The sequence below is a fragment of the Somniosus microcephalus genome, chromosome 4, assembly GCF_052327205.1.
Source record: "Somniosus microcephalus isolate GS21.2 chromosome 4, FLI_Smic_1.0, whole genome shotgun sequence".
NCBI lineage: Eukaryota > Metazoa > Chordata > Chondrichthyes > Squaliformes > Somniosidae > Somniosus > Somniosus microcephalus.
In genome coordinates this window covers 352,121,669-352,144,475 of record NC_140990.1, presented here as the reverse complement: position 1 = coordinate 352,144,475, position 22,807 = coordinate 352,121,669, and the positions used below count along the sequence as shown (strand labels likewise).

Sequence of the window (22,807 nt, the reverse complement as noted above, 5' to 3'; positions counted from 1 at the left end):
TAGCTTTGTAAAAATGTGTTCTACATTGGCCACTCTCCAGTCCTCCAGCACATAGCCACACTCAATAGAACACTGAAATATAATTTCTCGGACCTCTGCAATTTCCTCTCTCATTTACCTCGGGATCCTAGGAAAATCCTGTTTTTTGATCATCTACAAATTGACTATATTCTCTCTGGCCGCACCTCACATTTAAAAATTCTCTTTTTATTGATGTTGCTGATAACGGCTTGCAGCCTGGAAGGAGCTGGACACAAAGAAGTCGAGGGCCGTAGCAACTTTGGCAGAAACAAGCATTGCAGTGCCACCTGCAGTGGGTTGCAGGAGGTGACAAAGGTCAGTGACAGCCTTCCTGGAGAAGTGCAGCCTCCTTATGTGCTACTCCTCTGAGTCCAAATACTTAACTCTGGGCCTATACACCCTGTTGGGAGGGGAAGGATGTGAGCTCTCTCCTCTGTTTTCTCCCTGCAGCTGCAGCTCTATGTGCTCTTTCCACCCGTTGCTGCTGTTCTAGCTCCATGGAATTGAATGGTCAGAAGGATTCTCATTTTCAGTGAGAATGTTGCCAGTGCCCCCTTAATCTTCATGAATGTTGTCGAGCAACAACAAGCAAATAAGAAAGTGATTCTGCACCCAAACATGACTGAAAAATATAAGCAAGATGTCTTCCAAACCTTTACAGCGAGTTAACTTTGTAACAGACGCATGCCCCTTTAAATACCACTGGAACTGGTTGTTTCCCACCTTGTACCGCTCATGATTTGTGGGTGGGTTTAGGAAGAAGTGGTGGTGGCAGTGGTGCCTTACACAAAAATGGAGTCCAGGACCTAATCATATAATAGGACCCTCATTTTTATATATTTATTTGGTCAAAAATCACAATAGGTGGGCCTGTGGCAGAAACTCAACTTTTTTCCCCCTGATTTGCACCCCGCGTTCATGTTGAAAAGCAGGGTGTTGGGCACAAAAATATCGACCCCAAGATTCTGAAAAAGATTCAACAGTGACCTCTAGTGGGCAATATTTTTGGACCACATCATTCCTGTGGCTGTTCCCTCAATTGCTCAAGACTATCTGTCGCTACTTGCGTAATAAGTTAATTGGTAGGCTGTTGAGTGCATCATAACCACGAGCCCAGCTATTAATACCAGTATAGGTTTTGGCGTACAAAATAAAGCTAAAATTATAACCTTCTCGGTGATGGCACTGTGAACATTTCCAGACATATGGGTAGCTAAGTGGTAGCTGTGGCAAATAGTTTTAGCTCAATACAGGTTCAAGCTATATTTTCGTCGAGTCTTCCAGTTTGCTGACTTGACAGTTGGTTGTAAAAAGTAACCTTGTGAAGATGACTAATTGGGCCTCGAGTTAGAAAACAATGACTCATTTATTACAGTTAATCTGTTCGTAATACAAGAGCCACTAACCCCTCTTTAGCTCATTTCAGGGAAGAGGAATTTTCCTTCCAGTCCGTAACCAAACCCTCTAATTGGCATGATCACAGCCATTACTGGTGGCTCTAAATGGCTATAATTTTATTTTGTGAGTGATGTTTAAACTATGGTGCCACCCCCTGTGCTAGTGGTGCCTCTGTGATTTAGAAAGATTATTGAATTGGAATGTTGATACTTTTAAGAAATCATTGGAAGGCATTAGAATAAATCTGCAGCAACAATACTCTTGGAAGCCTTAAGTATGTAATCATAAAACACATCTGACTGGATTTGACGGTAGTTTCTCCTGCTCTATCTCCATCTGTACTTAAATAATAGCAGACCAGTCATCATCTGGAAAAAAATAAGTTCTGATGCTCAATATTAGGTTAACATTCTGGTGGGACCCTTCATTTGAGCCTCCTATCTTTCTCTTGAATGTCTATCACTCCTCTTGACCCCATGGCTGCCTATTTAACATTAAGTTGTGAATGAGGCAGAATTTCCCCCAGTTGAATATCAGGAAGACGGAACCCATTATTTTCAGCACCCAGTAAAAACTCTTGCACCCTTGCCAGCAACTCTGTTCCCCTTTCTGGTTGCTCAAACTGAACAGGGCCTTGTGCAACTTTGCCATTTTGTTTGACTGAGCTGTACCTTAAACTGTAATTCCTCTCCATCACGAAGATTTCTTTACTCTTCGGCTTCACAAAGTTGTCCACTTCTGTCCCTTCCTTACACCCACTCCTGTGGAAACTCATTCCATATCATTGTCACTTCAAGCATGATTTTTCCAAAGTCCCCCTTGTCAGCCTCCCAACCTCCATGTTCCATAAATGCAAAATCAGTCAAAACACTGCCACCCCAATCTGTCTCGCACTAAGCCACTCTCACCTATTAGCCCCTTCCTTGCTCCCTGTTCCCTAGAATGTTGAATTTAAGATCTTCATACTCATCTACAAATCCATCCAAAGCCTTGCTCTGTCCTACCTCTTCAGCCTTCCCCAGGCTTACATTCCCCAGACTTTTCCTCCTCTGAGAAGCACCGCGGGATATTTTTCTATGTTAAAGGTGCTATATAAACGGAAGTTGTTGTCTGGATGCTTGGACTTATTTCTCTTATGCGCTTTAACAGTCTGAAAGATCCCATTTATTTCAGTGGACCTGAACCCAGGTCACAGAGTGAAAGAACAGTGTTGGACCTAGCTGTGCCGCCCTGTTTTCTATGACCTAATGCCTTTGTAAACACACAGGAGGAAAAAAATCAGACAAATCACATCTCATTCGTCTTAACTCCAATCATTCTTTTATGATTGGATGGCACTGCACTACACATCTCAATTACTGCATTTTTAACATCATAACATTCTGTTAACTTTTAAATTTCAGATTAAAAAACTGTGCTATATTGAGCCAGAGATAAAAAGGAAACATTGTGATTACTGAAAATTTGAATTAGGAATAGAAAATGTTAAAAATTCACAGCAAGTTGGTCAGCAGCTGAAAGAAAAAGCATTTTTCCCTCTCTCGAATGCTGATCTGACTTGCAGTGGATTTCCAGCATCTTCCATTTCGATTTCTATTACGCCCAGTTACATTTGGCGGCACATCTACATGATCTTTTGTGCTTCGCCTGACACAAATGTGTATCATCATTCTGCTGATTTCTGAGTTCCCAAGGTTTTGTGACTGCAATGAGACCACCTCAAAAAGGTGAAGTTTAACGAGCTTTGTTGTGCTGCTTTCTAAAATTGCCAATTGTGAGGAAGGAGATAACTCGCCTATCAACTCTTTGACTTTAAAAATGTCACCAGAGATCAGAGCATTTAAGTACAGAGGCACAAACTTCACTTTTCCTGACTTGACAGGTGCAATTGGACGGTATCATCCCAGCTGCTTGTTTGTAGCATTTTCTAGATACTGTACTGTATAACTGGAACTATCTGCACAACTGCAACTCAGTTTATGGGTTCTGAATTTGTTGTATCTAAATTTATCTCTAAATGGCAGTGAATACTAAATTCAACCAACATAATGACTGAACAATCTGTTTCTTGTCATGATTAGTTAATCTTTTAATCTATTTTGATCTCCACACATTTAATTAATAGATTTACAGCTAATTGGTTCCTGCTTTTCCTTATTTATTATTATGTGCTTGTCAACTGTTTTGTAGTATTCCTGTAAAACTGTCTTGGCTTTTTCTTTACTCCTTTGGGGTTTGTCTCAAAATTCTCACTCCAGCTTCAAACGCGCACAGTCTTTAATGTAGGTGCTGAGTACCTGCCCTGACTTAAATGAGGTTTGTGTGCTTTATTAAATATTCCGTGTCTGTGCAATGTGAGCAAACTTCACATAAGGCAGTACGATACAATTTTCGTTATTCCTTTCCCGCCCACTTCTCTCCCCCCCCCCCCCCCCCCCCCCATTTCTGAGTGTTACTTTTACATGGAAACCTGTCATAATACAATGCTGAAGTATCTTACGAGTGGAGGCCCTATTTTTACCGAAAAAACGCAAACAAAAAAGAGATTGCATTACCTGCTACTTAAGTTAATGGTTTTTCTGCTAGAAGTTAGAACCTTGGAGCCAATCTTGCTTATTGCATTTCATCTGTGTTTCTCATTGCTTTGTTTTTTTTCTTTTTTATCTCGATTGTTTTCACAAGCCTGTTTAATGCTATGCATTTTATCTTGGAAATCTACTGTACTTAACTCTCATTACTTAAATCGGGCCTTTTTAACTTCAGAATTAGTTGGAAACAAAATTGCAATTTCTTGACCTAGAGCATGTGCACAATCCAGTATCAATTTCATAGAATCATAGAATGGTTACAGCAGAGAAGGAGGCCATTCGGCCGGTCGAGCTCGTGCCGGCTCTCTGCAAGAGCACTTCAGCTAGTCCCACTCCCCTGCCCTTTCTCTGTAGCCCTGCAATATTTTTTCTTTCAGGTACTTATCTAATTCCCTTTTGAAAGCACGATTGAATCTGCCTTCACCACCCTTTCAGGCAGTGCATTCCAGATCATAACCACTCGCTGAGTGTAAAAGTTTTTCCTCATGTCGCCTTTGGATCTTCTGCCAATCACCTTAAATCTGTGTCCTCTGGTTCTCGACCCTTCCGCCAATGGGAACAGTTTCTCTCTATCTACTCTGTCCAAACTGCTCATGATTTTGAACACCTCTATCAAATCTCCTCAATCTTCTCTGCTCTATGGAGAACAACCCCAGCCTTTTCAGTCTATCCACGTAACTGAAGTCCCTCATCCCTGGAATCATTCTCGTAAATCCTTTCTGTACCCTCTCTAAGGCCTTCACATCCTTCCTAAAATGCGGTGCCCAGAATTGGACACACTACTCCAGTTGTGGCTGAACCAGTGTTCATCATAACTTCCTTGCTTTTGTACTCTATGCCTGTTTATGAAGCCCAGGATCCCGTATGTTTTTTTAACCACTTTCTCAACTTGCCCTTCCACCTTCAATAATTTGTGCACATATATCCCCAGGTCTCTCTGTTGATGCACCCCCTTTAGGATTGTACCATTTCGTTTATGTTGCCTCTCCTCGTTCTTCCTACCAAAATGTATCATTTTGCACATTTCTGCGTTAAATTTCATCTGCCGTGTGTCCACCCATTCCACCAGCCTGTCTATATCCTCTTGAAGCCTATCCCTATCCTCACTGTTCACTAAGTTTTGTGTCATCCAGTTCACGTTGCCAGGGTATAACGTGGTTGTTCTTTACACAGCTTATTCTTGGTAGATGGAAATTGTGTCACATTGACAAGATTTGCCTGCATCATGTATAGATACCAAATTTCTTGTCCACAAAGCAGTATTTTCTATCTGGTTACATTTTAGAAAAAATATGAAACTCATTCTTTTGAATGCTGAATGTTATTGAGAAAATCCTCAGTTTTGGGCTGGTGTAGTGACTTCAATGTTGCGGTCATGCCTTCTTTGAGAAAGTACCAATGATCTGCAATCCACCAATTTATATTGCGCACATGCAGTTATTTGAAAGACCCGGTTCCTAACTTTGTTTTCTTGCTGACAAACCTTCCCTAACACCTGGGGCAGGTCTGTACAGGCCAAAGGTTCTAAAGTGACATTGCTAGTATGTTTCAGTTCAGCACACGTGCAGCCAGAAAAACTGCCAACCATTCCCCTGTCTCTGACCTGCTGTCTCTTGAGGTACAAGCAAGAAACACCTTTTTAGATGGCCTCAGACAAGAGGCCATCATTGACTTTACTGTGAAATTGTAGCTGCCTTTGGCAGTAGCACTGTACAGTGAAAGTAGCTTTGAGGTTCCTTGATTTTGAACCGCGCTTCAAATTTCTTGAAATTTGTATTCCATCTGTAAGTAAGATTCACTGGTTCTCGAATAGGAGTTCTTGTAAGTAGTGGAGTGAGAGAAAGAGCCTAGCTGAGCACATCTCCTGAACCCTGTTATGGAATGACATTAATGATACTCATATCAAACTCTGAGACACAGGCCATCCTATCCTTCCAACTGAAGGGAGGCCTTAGGAAGATGTTGATGGAGGAATAAACTGGGTTAGTTTTTTTTCAAAACTGTTCTTGTATCTAAAAATGTGAAGCTATGATCGTGCCCTGTTTTGGATCACCATCACTGTCCCCTAAGAGTTAATATTGTGTGCATTATAATTCTGTTTGTGATACCCTTTGGCTGTCTACTTAGTTTACATAAGTGCTGCCAAAATGTATGTATTCAACTTAACTACCTCACCAGACTTAGGGGGACAATTAATCTTGCAGATTACTATAAAAGAGGCCCTTATTGCTACTGTAGTTCTTCTTTAGTTTTAATAGACCATTGCTTGTTATTTTTAGGGCCAATCTTTTACTATTCAGCTTATAAACAATCATACATTTTTCCTTCAAATGAAGTGAGGTAATAGCAGGGGTCAGATGTGGCAAAAACCCTAACTAAAACCATCTGCCACAGCCGGTGGGGGTGCAGTAAAGTTGTATCAGGATTGCTTGAAGTTATTGATGGCAGTAAAATTTATGCTTCCTCCTGTTTTCTCAATTAAATGGAGATGCTTTTTTTTTCCCCCTGGTGTTGGACTGGGCACACATGGTTTTAATAGATCATGTGCAAATATTGCCCGAGTTTCTGTCTCTGTAGTGCAGACTTCTTAAAGAGGATATAGTTTACAAATAGGTTGTTAAATGTGAAGTGTGCATCACTCATGAAACCCAGTAAACCGGAGTATCTCTTTTACAATGATTCACTCAATCAATTCAAGTCAATTTTATACAATCTTTTCAATGTCAACTACCCGGTATAGTTAGTGTACCTGAGTTGGATTGGACCCCATGAACCATTAGTAAATTACTTGATTAAGCATTTATTTAAAGATGCGGTGCTGTATAATTTTTGAAATACTGTACATTTTATTTTAAAGTTACCACTCTGTATCTTAGCACAAAAGTTATTTTTTATTTTTTTGAACAAACACAAAAATAGAAGTATAAGCTTTTTTGAAATGCATTTCAAAAAAGCAAGGAAGTACGTGATATGCTCCATCTCCCAATCACCTTGTTCCACTTGTTGCTTTCTCCAGTTACATTACGCTACTGGTCTGACACTAGTAACTACAGAGTGCGAAGTGCAACTGGCAAGATTGGAGTTATGCTGTGACTGGCACTCTGCTGTGAGAAGAGAACTCTGCATAATAGACCTCAGCTCTACAGTGCCTTTTTTAAAGTTAGGGGGGTGTGGAGCGGGAGTATCTGGCTTCTCATTACATATATAAGACTCAGTGCTATGTTTATGAAGTGCTCAGGGGCCCAGTGGATGGTGTAAGCACTTTATAAACCCTGCTTCATGTTGAACTAGTTATACTGCACCCGCACTAAAGTTGAAAACATGTGAAATGGTTTACTGGCAGGTATGTTTCACTGCTTGGCTTTAGTGTGCTTGGGAGTTGGGTTGGAATCTAGCTACTGAGTTATACTGCCTCATGCACACCCAAAATCATTTTGCATGAATGTGACAGTATAACTGTTGCTCTGAAGATACCATTTTGTAGTATATATTTGACCGAACTCTCATTCACAACAGCTTAGTAAACTGAAGATATTTTTACCTCCTGGATACCCCACTGTTCAACGTCAACTCACGTATTGAGTTTGAAGGCAGCTGTGTGAGCCCAGCCTGCCCATACTGGTCAGCAAACTGATTTTGCATTTACTTGCTTATATAAACCTTTTGAGCCATTGGCGAAGAGTTGGGGAGCAGAAACGAAGTTACAAGCAATTTTGCAGTTGATTTATGTTACAGCTGCTGTGTCACCTTGCAATATAAGTGCGATGATTTTTATAGCGCAATTTCCCTGATGCAGTATTATAGAAGGGGTTTTGTGTTATAAATGTGCTATTAGTGTCAGAGTGCACTTTCCAGTGGCTAGAGCCATACCTAGTACAAATATGAATGCTTGTGGTTGTTGCAAGCCAATTATCTCAGCCCCAGGACATAGCTGCAGGACTTCCTCAGGACAGCGTCCTAGGCCCAACTATCTTTAGCTGCTTCATCAATGACTTTCCCTTCATCACAAGGTCAGAAGCGGGGCTGTTCGTTGATGATTGCAGTGTTCAGCTGCATTCACCATTCTTCAGATAATGAAGCAGTCCATGTCTGCGTGCAGCAAGACCTGGACAACATTCAGGCTTCGGCTGATAATATTTGCACCACACAAGTGCCAGGCAACAGCCATGTCCAACAAGAAAGAGCCGAATCACCTTTCCTTGACACCCAATGGCATTACCATTGCTGTGTCCCCAACCATTAACATCTTGAGGGGTCACCATTGACCAGAAACTCAACTGTACCAGCCACATAAATGCTGTAGCTTCTCGAGTAGGTCAGAGACTGGGTATTCCGCAGCAAGTGGCTCACTTCCTGACTACCCAAAGCCTCTCCACCACCTAAAAGGCAGGAGTATGATGGAATACTCTTCACTTGCTTGGATAGGTGCAACTGCAACAACACTCAAAACTGAACACCATCCATGGGTGAGTACGGCCAGGTGAGTATTTATACTACTCTATAGTTTGACAGTTAAGATTAATAGTTTATAAAATTTAGAAGGTCTTAATTTTTGTGGTTCTAGTTTCTAAGGTCTCTGTTGTGCATCGGGGAGTGCTAGTAACCAAGGGCCCTTGAGTATATAATTTAATTGTAGTGTAATTAGTGGTATTGATTTTATTTAATTTAATTTAAATTAATTAAAGGGTAAGTCATGGCAGGACAGCTTGGCCCCATGGCATGCTCCTCCTGCGCTATGTGGGAAATCAGGGACACTTCCTGTGTCCCTGACGACCATGCATGCGGGAAATGTATCCAGCTGCAGCTACTGACAGACCGCATTCCGGCGCTGGAGCTGCAAATGGATACATACTGGAGCATTCACGATGCTGAGGACATCGTGGATAGCACGTTTAGGGAGTTGGTCACACCACAGGTAAAGGCTGCACAGGCAGGAAGAGAATGGATGACCACCAGGCAGAGTAGTAGGCGCAGGCAGGTAGTGCAGGGGTCCCCTGTGGCCATCCCCCTCTCAAACAGATATAGCACTTTGGGTATTGTTGAGGGAGATGGCTTATCGGGGGAAGGCAGCAGCAGCCAACTTCCTGGCACCATGGGTGGTTCTGCTGCACAGGACGGGAGGAAAAAGAGTGGGAGAGCCATAGTGATTGGTGATTCTATTGTAAGGGGAATAGATAGGCATTTCTGTGGCCGCAAACGAGACTCCAGGATGGTATGTTGCCTCCCTGGTGCAAGGGTCAGAGATGTCTCGGGGCGGCTACAGGGCATTCTGGAGGGGGAGGGTGAACAACCAGTTGTCATGGTGCATATAGGTACCAACGATATAGGTAAAAAACGGGATGAGGTCCTAAAAGCTGAATATAGGGAGTTAGGAGGTAAATTAAAAAATAGGGCCTCAAAGGTAGTAATCTCAGGATTGCTACCAGTGCCACGTGCTAGTCAGAGTAGAAATAGAAGGATATTTCAGATGAATATGTGGCTAGAGGAATGGTGCAAGGGGGAGGGATTCAAATTCCTGGGACATTGGAACAGTTCTGGGGGAGGTGGGACCAGTACAAACTGGACGGTTTGCACCTGGGCGGGACCGGGACTGATGTCCTAGGGGGAGTGTTTGCTAGTGCTGTTGGGGAGGGTTTAAACTAAAATGGTAGGGGGTTGGGAACCTGTGCAGGGAGACAGAGGAAAGGGAAGCAAGGATAGAAACAAAAGACAGGAAGGAGAAAAGCAAAAGTGGAAGGCAGAGAAATCAAGGGTGTAAATCAAACAGGGCTACAGTAGATAATAAGTGTTAAAAAAGCAAGCCTGCAGGCTTTGTGTCTTAATGCGAGGAGCATTCATAATAAGGTGGATGAATCAGCTGCGCAAATAGGTGTAAATGGATATAATGTAATTGGAATTATGAAGACATGGCTCCAGGTTTACAAAGGCTGGGAATTCAACATCCAGGGGTATTCAATATTCAGAAAGGACAGGCAAAAAGGAAAAGGAGGTGGGGTAGCATTGCTGGTTAAAGAGGAGATTAACACAATAGTAAGGAAGGGTATTAGCTCTGATGATGTGGAATCTGTATGGGTAGAGCTGAGAAATACCAAGGGGCAGAAAACGTTAGTGGGAGTTGTATACAGACCCCCAAACAGTAATGCTGAGGTTGGGGATTGCATTAAACGGGAAATTAGAGACGCGTGCAATAAGTGCACAGCAGTTATCATGGGTGACTTTAATCTACATATAGATTGGGGAAACCAAATTAGTAACAATACTGTGGAGGAGGAATTCCTAGAGTGTATACCGGATGGTTTCCTGGACCAATATGTCGAGGAACCAACTAGAGATCAGGCCATCTTAGACTGGGTATTATGTAATGAGAAAGGATTAATTAGCAATGTTGTTGTACGAGGCGCGATCATAATATGATCGAATTCTTCATTAAGATGGAGAGTGAAGTAGTTGAGTCAGAGACTAGGGTCCTGAATTTAAATAAAGGAAACTACGATGGTATGAGGTGCGAGTTGGGTAGGATTGATTGGGGAACGTTACTTAAAGGGTTGACGGCAATGGCAAACATTTAAAGATCACATGGATGAACGACAGAATTTGTTCATCCCTGTTTGGCATAAAAATAAAACAAAAAAGGTGACTCAACCGTGGCTAACAAGGGAAATCATAAAATCCAAGGAGAGGACATATAAATTGGCCAGAAAAAGCAGCAAACCTGAGAATTGGGAGCAGTTTAGGCTTCAGCAAAGGAGGACAAAGGGATGAATTAAGAGGGGGAAAATAGAATGAGAGTAAGCTTGCAGGGAACATAAAAACTGACTGTAAAAGCTTCTATAGATATGTGAAGAGAAAAAGATTGGTGAAGTCAAGTGTAGGTCCCTTGCAGTCAGAATCAGGGGAATTTATAACAGGGAACAAAGAAATGGCAGACCAATTAAATACATACTTTGGTTCTGCCTTCACAAAGGTGGACATAAATAACCTTCCAGAGATGTCGGGGAACATAGGGTCTAATGAGAGGGAGGAATTGAATGAAATCCGTATTTGTAGGGAAATGGTGTTAGGGAAATTGACGGGATTGAAGGCCGATAAATCCCCAGGGCCTGATAATCTACATCCCAGGGTACTTAAGGAAGTGGCCCTAGAAATAGTAGATGCATTGCTGGTCATCTTCCAAAATTCTATAGACTCTGGAATAGTTCCCATGGATTGGAGGGTAGCTAATGTAACCCCACTATTTAAAAAATGTGGTAAAGAGAAAACGGGGAGTTATAGACCGGTAACCCTGACATCGGTAGTGGGGAAAATGCTAGAATCCATTATAAAATAGCAGAGCACTTGGAAAACAGTGACAGCATCGGACAAATTCGAGGAACAGCACCTCATCTTCCGATTAGGCACTTTACAGCCTTTCGGACTCGATATCGAGTTCAACAATTTCAGATCAGAACCTCGGCCCCCATTACATTTTTACTTTTTTTTATCCACACCTTTGTTTTGGCCCTCCTCCCGTCCCCTCTTTTTTTCTCTCTCTCCCACATGACAGCTGTCTCCCATTCTGCCAGCACATTTCACACCTAATCTAGAGCCGTCTTTTGTCTCCACTAGTCCTATCACCATCTCGTCTCGTTTTGAATACCTCTTAATGTCTCTTCTCTTTTGTTCTCTCCCAGCCTGGCGCCTCAATCTATTTCATTTCCTGTGCCTTTCCAGTCTTGACAAAGAGTTTGACTCGAAATGTTGACTCTATTTCTCTCTCCACGGATGTTGCCTGACCTGCTGAGTTTTTCCAGCATTTTCTGTTGTTTCGGATTTCCAGCATCCACAGTATTTTGCTATCGGACAAAGTCAGCATGGATTTACAAAAGGTAAATCGTGCTTGACTAATCATCTGGAATTTTTTGAGGATGTAACTGGTAGAATAGATAAGGGAGAACCAGTGGATGTGGTGTATTTGGACTTTCAGAAGGCTTTCGATAAGGTCCTGCATAAGAGATTGGCGTGCAAAGTTAAAGCACATGGGATTGGGGGTAAGGTACTGACTTGGATAGAGAACTGGTTGGCAGACAGGAAGCAAAGAGTTGGAATAAACTGGTCTTTTTCCAAGTGGCAGGCAGTGACTAGTGGGGCACCGCAGGGATCGGTGCTAGGACCCCAGCTATTCGCAATATATATTAATGATCTAGACGAGGGAACTGGATGTAATATCTCCAAGTTTGCAGACGACACAAAGCTGGGTGGACGTGTGTGCTGTGGGGAGGATGCCGAGAAACTCCAGGATGATTTGGACAGGTTGGGTGATTGGGCAGATGCAGTATAATGTGGAAAAATGCGAGGTTATCCACTTTGGTGGCAAAAACAGGAAGACAGATTATTATCTGAACAGCAATAGATTGGGAAAAGGGGAAGTGTAACGAGACCTGGGTGTCCTTGTGCACCAGTCGCTGAAGGTAAGCATGCAGGTGCAGCAGGCGGTTAAGAAGGCAAATGATATGTTGGCCTTCATAGCGAGAGGATTCAAGTACAGGAGTAAGGATGTCTTGCTGCAGTTGTACAGGGCCTTGGTGAGACCACACCTTGAGTATTGTGTGCAGCTGTGGTTGCCTTATCTGAGGAAGGATGTTCTTGCCATGGAGGGAGTGCAGCGAAGATTCACCAGACTGATACCTGGGATGGCAGGAATGACGTATGAAGAGAGATTGGGTCGATTGGGCTTATACTCACTGGAGTTTAGAAGAATGAGAGGGGATCTCATTGAAACTTATAAAATTCTAACAGGACTAGACAGACTAGATGCAGGAAGGATGTTCCTGATGGCGGGGGAGTCCAGAAGCAGGGGTCACAGTCTAAGGAATAGGGGTAAGCCATTTATGACTGAGATGAGGAGGAATTTCTTCACCCAGAGAGTGGTGAACCTGTGGAATTCTCTACCACAGAAGGCAGTTGAGGCCAAATTATTAAATATATTCAAGAAGGAGTGAAGGGTAAAGGGATCAAGGGATATGGGGAGAAAGCAGGGACAGGGTACTGAATTTGGATCATCAGCCATGATCTCATTAAATGGTGGAACAGGCTCGAGGGGCTGAATGGCCTACTCCTGCTCCTAACTTCTATGTTTCTATAAAGCAGTCTGCTTGAATGGCAGTTCATCCATCAGCCTAAAAATTCGCCACCGGCGTACAGTGACTACAGAGTTTACTGGCTAAAGGATGCACTGCAGCAACTCGCCAAGGCTTCTTCGACAGCACCTCCCAACCCCATTACCTCTACCACCTAGAAGGACAAGGGCAGCAGGTGCATTGGAACACCACCACCTCCAAGCTCTCCTCGAAGTCGCACACTATCCCAACTTGGACATATATCGCTGCTCCTTCATCATCGCTGGGTCAACATTTTTGAACTCCTTCCCTAACAGCATTGTGGGAGCACCTTCACCCCGCAGACTAGCAGTTCAAGAAGGCGGCGACCCATCATCATCGAGGGCAACTAGGAATGGGCAATATATGATGGCCTTGCCAGCGATGCCCACATCTCAAGAATGAATTAAAAAAAGAAAATACTTGTAATGTAATAGCACACTGTACATTTCATCAGAATGAATAAAAAAATCAAATCAAATCAACTTTTGCCATTGTTAGTGCACAAGTGCAGTACAACGAAATGTAGGCTTGCGGCTCCCGAGAGTGTACAATTTGGATTAGGACACTTAAACATTTCAACATACATTTGTACATATATATTAGCATAAATATGACCATAATAAAGTGCATCGGCAAATGTGCAGGCTTTAGTGTTTATTTGTGGAGTTCAGTAGGATGACAGCCCTGGGAAAGAAGCTGTTCCTAAATCTGGTCGTACGGGTGCGAATGCATCTGTAGCGTCTTCCAGATGGTAGGAGGGCGAACAGACTGTGGCTGGGGTGGGTAGGGTCTTTGATGATGATGGACCGTGCCCTCCGTAGGCAGCGTTTCTGATATATATGTTCTATGGTCGGTATTCGGATGCTTGCAAAAATTCCAAGTACAGGAAAATATAATGTGCACTCTTTTTGGCAAATTTTTATTGGAATACTAATAGTTTCAAGAAATGCTTCAGATAAGTGGCCTTATTTTTAATTTATTGGTAGAAATAAATCCTTTTAAAATTATTCTCCAGTTAAAAATAGTCAGTTATATATTTCCACTGTCTTGTAGTTTCCAACACTAAGGTAAGGTTGTGTTTCCAATTGGGTGTTCAGTCTTTTCTCCCAACACACTCATGCTCATTACAGTACCTTCTTTGAAGCAAATGGTGAGGATTTTGATGGGAGCTGAAGTTGAAACATAGTTTGTGTGCCAAATCTTGATTATTACACTGTAGCTCATATTGGGAGATCAGCTGCTGTATAGTAACCATTTATGTTAATATTTTAAGAGATTTCCTCTTTCTTTCAAAAGCACTTAGGAGCATTATAGTTATTCAGCCAGATAGCACTGCATTTTTAGGCATATTGTGAAGCAGCAAGCTTTGAAAAGAACAAAAAAAATGGTTTTGAGTGTTTAAAAGATTGTGTTTTATTTCTGGAATGATTAAAACTTGTTTTTACTAAGTGGAAGAAAGCAAACTTTAAATGAGGTGTATGGATAAGAGATAAAAAAACAGAAAATGCTGGAGAAACTCAGCAGGTTATGCAGCATCTGTGAAGAGAGAAACAGAGTTAACGTTTCAGGTCGATGACCTTTCGTCAGAACTGGAAAAAAGTAGGAAATGGAACAGATTTTTAAGCAAGTGAAGAGGCGGGGAAAGGGGGGAGGGGAATGAAAGAACAAAATGAATTTTGAGCTTGGCAAGATGCTGAGCTCTTTTTCCGCCGCCTTCGTCTCCATGCCCACTTCTTTGGCCAGGGGTCTTTCCCCCTGCATGGCTGACCCTTTCTCCCGCTTTCAGAATCCTCGTTCCACCTGGACCCCTCCCTTGATCTTTTCATTGCAAACTGCCGGCGTGTAATCGGCCGTCTCCATTTCTCTGCTCCCCTCACTCACTCCAACCTACCTCCCTCTGAACGTGCAGCACTCCATTCTCTCAGATCCAACCCCGACATTGTCATTAAACCCGCTGACAAGGGTGGTGCTGTTGTTTGGCGAACCGACCTCTACCTAGCAGAAGCTGAAAGCCAACTCTCCGACACCTCCTCCTACCTCCGCCTGGACCATGACCCCACCACCGAACATCAAGCCACCGTTTCCAAGACGGTCACTGACCGCATCTCCCCATGGCCACCAACCTCATAGTTCCCCAACCCCGCACAACCCGCTTCTACCACCTCCTCAAGATCCACAAACAGGACTGCCCTGGTAGACCCATCGTTTCAGCCTGTTCTTGCCCCACAGAACTTATCTCTTCCTATCTCGAATCTTTTTTTCTCCCCTTGTCCAGTCTCTTCCCACCTACATCCGCAACTCTTCGGATGCCCTCCGCCACTTTAACAGTTTCCAGTTTCCTGGCCCCAACCGCCTCTTTTTCACTGGACATACAATCCCTCTACATCTCCATCTCCCACCAGGATGGCCTGAGGGTGCTCCGCTTCTTCCTTGAACAGAGGCCCAACCAGTCCCCATCCACCACCACCCTCCTCCGCCTGGCTGAACTTGTTCTCACATTGAACAACTTCTCCTTTGACTCCACTCACTTCCTCCAAATCAAAGGTGTGGCTATAGGAACCCACATGGGTCCTAGCTATGCCTGCCTTTTCGTGGGATATATGGAACACTTTGTTCCAGTCCTACTCAGGTCCCCTCCCTCACCTCTTTTTCCGGTACATTGATGACTGTGTCGGTGCCGTTTCCTGCTCTCGCCCTGAACTAGATAATTTCATTCACTTTGCTTCCAATTTCCACCCTTCCTTCACCTTCACATGGTCCATCTCCGACTCTTCCCTTCCCTTCCTCGACTTCTCTATCTCCATCTCTGGGGATAGGTTATTGACAAACATTCACTACAAGCCCAATGACTCCCACAGCTACCTGGACTACACTTCCTCCCACCCTGCCTCCTGTAAGGACTCGATTCCATTCTCCCAGTTTCTCTGTCTCTGCCCTGACGATGCCACCTTCCATACCAGTGCTTCTGACATGCTTTCCTTTTTCCTCAACCGAGGATTCCCCTCTACCGTGGTTGACACAGCCCTTGACCGTGTCCGTTTTATCTCCCGCACTTCTGCGCTCACCCCTGCCCCTCCCTCCCTGAACCACGATAGAGTTCCCCTTGTCCTCACCTTTCACCCCACCAGCCTCCACATTCAATGGATCATCCTCCGCCATTTCCGCCACCTCCAGCGGGATCCCACCACCAAATGCATCTTCCCCTCGCCTCCCCTTTCAGCATTCCCTCCTCGACACCCTTGTCCACTCCGCTATCGCCCCCAACACCTCTTCCCCCTTTGCCTGGCACCTTCCCATGCAAGCGCAGGAGATGCAATATGTGCCCTTATACCTCCCCCCCTTCCCACTGTCCAGGGCCCAAAACACCCCTTCCAGGTGAAACAGCGATTTACTTTTACTTCTCGCAATTTAGTATACTGTATTCGCTGCTCACGATGTGGTCTCCTCTACATTGGGGAGACCAAACGCAGATTGGGTGACCGCTTTGCGGAACACCTCCACTCAGTCCGTAAGGGGGATCCCAAGCTTCCGGTTGCCTGTCATTTTAATTCACCGCTCCACTCTCACTCGGACCTCACTGTCCTCGGCCTCTTTCATTGTTCCACGGAAGCTGAGTGTAAGCTCGAGGAACAGCACCTCATCTTTTGATTAGGCACTTTACAGCCTTCTGGACTCAACATAGAGTTCAACAATTTCAGACCATAACCTCGGCTCCTATCATAGATATATATATATTTGTCTGTGTCTTTTTTTCTTCTCCCCCCACATGGCAGCTGTCTTTCATTCTGCCAGCGCAATTTACACTTCGTCTAGAGCCATCCTTTGTTTCTTAACCTGTCCCATTACCATCTCCTTTTGCCTTGAATATCTCTTAATGTCTCTTAATCTCTCCCGCCTTCAATCCTATCACAGACCTTCCCTTTTGTTCTTTCATCCCCTCCCCTTTTTCCCCACCTCTTCACTTGCTTAAAAATCTGTTCCATTTCCTGCTTTTTTCCAGTTCTGAAGAAAGGTCATCGACCTGAAACTCTCTTTCTCTCTTCACAGATGCTGCCTGACCTGCTGAGTTTCTCCAGCATTTTCTGTTTTTATTTCAGATTTCCAGCATCTGCAGTATTTTCTTTGTGTATGGATAAGAGAGCTGATTAGCAGAGAAACTGCTCTTTTGAAAAGTACCCTTCAGCGCACAAACATAATCTCCTCACCATCTGAGTCGCGATGTAAAGTTGTGCTTTCTTGCATTCAATTTGTGGATTACAGAAATCAAACATTTTATTAGTTTTAAATCTGGCTATTTTGATACATGGCACTGAAATGAAGTACAAAATGTTGGGCTTATGTCGTGTTAAATGAGGAACAGAATAAAGTAAATTGAGAGGACAAGGAGAATTCTGTGTTTCCTCCTGCCTAAACTCCTGAGCGCTCAATGAGTGAATGAAGTTATGGCGTTCCGTATAATACACATGGAATCTTCCCTGTCCGTTTGTAAGATTGCAGTTTGTGGAAATCTGTATCTCTTCTGTTTTAGAACAGCAATCAAACAAATTAAACTCTTGATGAGCTTTATATTGGGAAGTTTAGTTACGCGCAAATCTATTTTTACAATGTACAAATGGTCTTGGGAATTAAGGAGTTTAAAAATGGCCTCGCTTAGGTTTTTTTTTCGTAGGGGTGGATCCTCATTTGAATTGAGCAGCTTCACATAGCGAAATGACTTCACATAAATTAATACTAAAGATGTACACTTTAAATGATTTCCTGCAGTGAAAAATGGATTTACACAGAACAAAATCTATACCAAGATGATGTATTCATTTTTTGTATTCATACAGTACAAATGTCAAACATGTTTTGTGATGCATCCCAAAATCTGTTCCCATATTTCTCACATCTCTAATCGGGTTTCTGCCCTTGCCACAGCAATGAAATGGCCCGAATCAAAGCCACAAATGGCATCCTCTGTGAACTATATTATGCTGCCTCATTCTTCTCGATCTTGTTGCAGCCTTTGACACAGTTGACCACACCATCCTCCTGCTATGCCTCTCCTTTGATGTTTAGCTGAATGGGGCTGCCCTTGCCTGGATTCACTCTTAGCTATTCAGTTGCACCCAGAGAATCTCCTGCAATGGCTCCTCTTGCTGCCACCCCCACTGTTACCTCTAGAGCCTCCTAAGGATCTATCCTTGGCCCCTTCCTATTTCTCATCTGCAAGATGTCCTTTGGCAGCATCATCTGAAGACATGGTGCCAGCTTCTACATGTCCGCTGACAACACCAAGTTCTACTTCACCACCACCTCTGTACCTTGCCACTGCATCTGTGCTGTCAGAATGCTTGTCTGACACCCAGTCCTGGATGAGCTACAATTTCCTCCAATTAGTCATTGGGAAAACCAAAGCCATTGTCTTTGGCCATTGCCACAAACTCCGTTCCCTCCCCCTCTCTGGACTGGCCCCCTCTCCATCACAGAGACTACCTACTCCCACCTCCGTAATATCTCCCCTGCCTCAGCCCATCTGCTGCTGAAACCCTCATCCATGCTTTTGTTACCTCCAGACTCGACTATTCCAGTGCACTCCTGGCCGGCCTCCCATTTTCCACTTTCCATAAACTTGAGCTTATCCAAAACTCTACTGCCTGCGTCCTAACCCGCACCATGTCCGCTCACCCTTCACCCTTATGCTCGTTGACCTACACTGGCTCCCAGTCCACCAACGTCTTGATTTTAAAATTCTCATCCTCATGTTTAAATCCTTCCATGGCTTTGCCCCTCCCTATCTCTAACTCCTAGAGCTCTACAACCCTCCAAGAACTCTGCGTTCCTCCAACTCTGGCCTCTTGTGTAACCCCCACTCCCTTTGCCCCACCATTGAAGGCTGTGACTTCAGCTGTCTATGTCCTAAGCTCTAGAATTCCCTCTTCAAACTTCTTAGCATATCCACCTCTCTCGCCTTTAAGATCCTCTTTAAACCTACTTCATTAACCAAGCTTTTTGTCACCCATTGTAATATTTCCTCCTTGAGCTTGATGTCAGTTTTTGTCTAATTACACTTCTGTGAAGCACTTTGGGACATTTTCCTACATTAAAGGTGCTATATAAGTGCAAATTCTATGAATAATATGAGCAGCATTTACAGATGTAAATAGCGCACTGTATCTTGTGTACTGTATTAACAATCAGTGATTTAAATTTATAGTTACCTGCCTTACAATGGCCATTTGCTTAATTTCTAGGAGAACTAACCAGCTTTTGGATTGTTATTGGGAATTCTTCAGCTTTATCCATTTACTACAGAATACAACCTGTAGTGAATTTATCAAGGTGCAGGATGAAACCCACTTGTGTTAACAGGAAGTGGTGTGGTGCTGATGTGAGACCAAATATTAAACTTCAATCCTGTTATGAAGGAGACATGGAAAGTTAATAAATGGTGTTGACTTTGCAGCATTTTATCAGTATTTATACTTAATTGTGCCTGAGTCAGTGCTGAAAAAGTATTGAAAATTTGTACAGCATTCGACCATTGGAACATTTCTGATTGGTTAAATTAACACTTCACTTGCCAAAAAGAATTGGACTGAAAAAGAATTTCATGAATACTCCATGCCACAGCATGTTTTTCCACAGTGTAGATAATGTTTATCCACAGTGTAGAGCCCCTAGTCCTAACCTGCAAACTGAAGTTTTACCTCTGTGGTATATTTCTTGTCAGCCCTTCATCTCATCAATGTTTGAGTTCAATTGCAAGACTATAATAGCACTTTAGCTGGGACTGGGGAAAGCTGCTGTTAACAGGAAATGTGATGAGTTTGACGAAAATTCTGCTTGTTTCATACATTCTGCACTTTTCTATTGTCAATTGAAAACTTTTTTTCCAGCATTTTCTTTCTTTCAGTTCTTCGGGTTGCAATCATGGCACTGATATTCATCACAAACATAATGTATTGGTATGAAATTTCCCTGCCTGCTATGTATCGTAATATGGAATGCATTCCAGCTTGCTTTATCTTAAGGAGAAGGTGGCTTGCTAATGACATGAGGCTGAATTGAAACAAGTACATTTTTGATGCCATTTTGAGATGACAAGTTCCGAAGGGTATCGCACTCAACATTACATTGGCATTTGCACTGCATGACATCTGAATAAAGGTTATTAGTGTTTATCAGGGGTTTATCTAATTGGGGCCTTGGCTCTTTAGATGGGACAAGGCAAAACTCATTACAGTTAGCTGTAAACACAATAAATATTTGCTACACATTATTTACCCACCTTTGTAATCAGTAAACTTCTAATAATTATTTGTGTAAAGTATAATTTTAGGAGGCAGCACCTGACTTGGAGAAAAAAACTTAACTTCTCGAAAGTGTTAAATATGACCAAATGTTAGCATATTATGATTTAATGTAGCAATTATTTATAAACCAAAATGACTGTAGGAAGAGATCAAGTGAATCTGAAATTGCGAGTAATTTACTTCCATGTTACCAACCCTTAATACACTTTCAGAGGAAAAGTGTTAAATTTGGTAATGTAACTTATAGAGGCTACAAAAAGAACTAGAAAAATAAACAAATAGACATTCTCTAATGAAGGGTTGTATACATGCATCCTAATCCTAACCCTAATAGGATCATAGGAACAGGAGTCGGCCATTTAGCCCCTTGAGCCTGTTCCGCCATTCAATTAGATCATGGCTGATCTGTCTAACTCCATTTACCTGCCTTGGTTCCATATCCCTTAATAGCCTTGCCTAACAAAAATCTACCAATCTCCGTTCTGAAATTTTCAATTGTCCTAGCCTCAACAGCTTTTTGAGGGAGAAAGTTCCAGATTTCCACAACTTTTTGTGTGAGGAAGTGCTTCCTAACATCACCCCTGAACAGTTAGCTCTAATTTTAAGGCTATGAGCCCTTGTTCTGGACTCCCCCACCAGAGGATACAGTTTTTCTCTATCTACCCTCTGAAATCCTTTAATCATCTTAAACACCTCAATTTTAGATCACTCCTTGATATGCTATACTCAAGGGAATACAAGCCTAGTCTATGCAACCTTGCCTCATAATTTAACCCTTTTAGCCCCGGTATCATTCTGTTGAATCTGCGCTGCACCCTCTCCAAGACCAATATATCCTTCCTGAGGTGCAGTGCCCAGAACTGAATGCAGTACTCCATATGCGACTACTGGGGCATAACACTCCCGTTTACACTACACAAGCATTGGCAGAGTGCATTATTCCTCTTAATATACTGCAGGTTAAATCTGATGTGCAGTGATTATACACAGATATGATCTTTTAATGAGGATGTCACTCATCAACCAAATGTCAGCCAGGAAATCCTTCTGGGGTGCCCAGAACAGAACACAGTACTCCAGTACTATAAGTAAACAGCAATCAAAGTTTTGTTAAGAACACACCATTTACAATGGACACTTTTACAAAATAATTTTTTGAATTCTTTTACTATGCTTATCTTAGAAAGTGTTTGGAAAAGGAAAAAGCCTGAGATTTTGATGAAAGTGACAGCATTATCATTTTATTTCATCTTTTCTATTTCAGGAATTGAAAACCAAAGACAAATAGTGATGTGTATTCTGTACCATGTCACCATGGATGATCGCTTCAAATCCATGTTTGCATACACTGATTGCATCCCACAGGTAAAAATATCTGCATGACCAACTAAATGAGTCTCTAATTTGGCACTTTCACGAATGGATAACGGAGAACGATACTGTTAAAATATACATCTGTTTCATTTAGAAAATACGACTATAGATAGATATATCCATACTTTGCGAGAGTGATTTATGTGTATTTCCTCCAAACTACTGCTGCTTATGGTGCACTCTTATCTAACACTGGTTGGGTGACACAATTGCTGAACACCTGTGTTCTGTATGGAAGTGTGTCTTGGAGCTCCCTGTGGCTCGCCACTTTAACTCCCTCGCTTTGGCCTCCGACTCAAGGTTCAAGAGCAGTGTCTTATCTTTTGTCTAGATGCTTTGGAGCTCTTTGGTTCAGTCCTGACTTTATTAACTTCAGACCTTATTTTATCCTCCATTTTCTTTACAACAGAATGTGATGGTAATGTGGGCAGATCTGTCGGCATTTGGGAGGAAGGTAGGCAGGTTGATCGGGGTTAGACTGTTCATCAGAGCACCATGTTAGCGGCTGGGTCTGTGCCTGTTTCTTTTCTATCTGTACTACTTGACCCACTGTGGCATTTTAATTTCAGACCTCTGCATTTGCAGAGGTATACACACCCGAAACATTAACTTGTTCGTTCTTTTTACAGACGCTGACTAACTTGGTCTGTATTTATAGTGTTTTTGTTTTTATTCCACTCTTTACACTATGTACAAAGTTCTTGAATATCCCAGTTTTTATGAAACTTTCCTTATTAAGTACAGGTTATTTTCATGTCATTTTATCCTTTTGATTATTGTCTTGGTGTCTAGCCCTGAACTCTCATCTTTCTCCAGTTTCTCACCAATCCCTCCTCATGACCTCTCTGCATTTTGTCCATGAGACCTGCTTCCTCGACCCTATGCCCACCAAACTGCTGACCACCCAGCTTCCTTTTCTGGCTTCCATGTTAGCTGACATTGGTAACGGTTCTCTCTCCTCAGGTACTGTCCCCCTCTCCCTCAGATTTGC

At 42.7% G+C, this 22,807-nt stretch overlaps 1 protein-coding gene across 4 annotated transcripts in view; it reads left to right on the top strand.

Moving 5' to 3' along the window:
- LOC147120766 (kinesin-associated protein 3-like) overlaps positions 1-22,807 on the top strand; it is a 149,518-nt gene that overhangs the window by 77,907 nt on the left and 48,804 nt on the right. For 3 of the 4 annotated variants that reach the window (XM_085987002.1, XM_085987000.1, XM_085987001.1), the window contains one exon: positions 21,707-21,807. The exons of the other annotated variant lie outside the window; for it this stretch is intronic. In XM_085987002.1, coding sequence (XP_085843128.1) covers positions 21,707-21,807 — 101 coding nt within the window. The remainder of the gene's footprint in view (positions 1-21,706; positions 21,808-22,807) is intronic. 4 annotated transcript variants of the gene reach the window in all.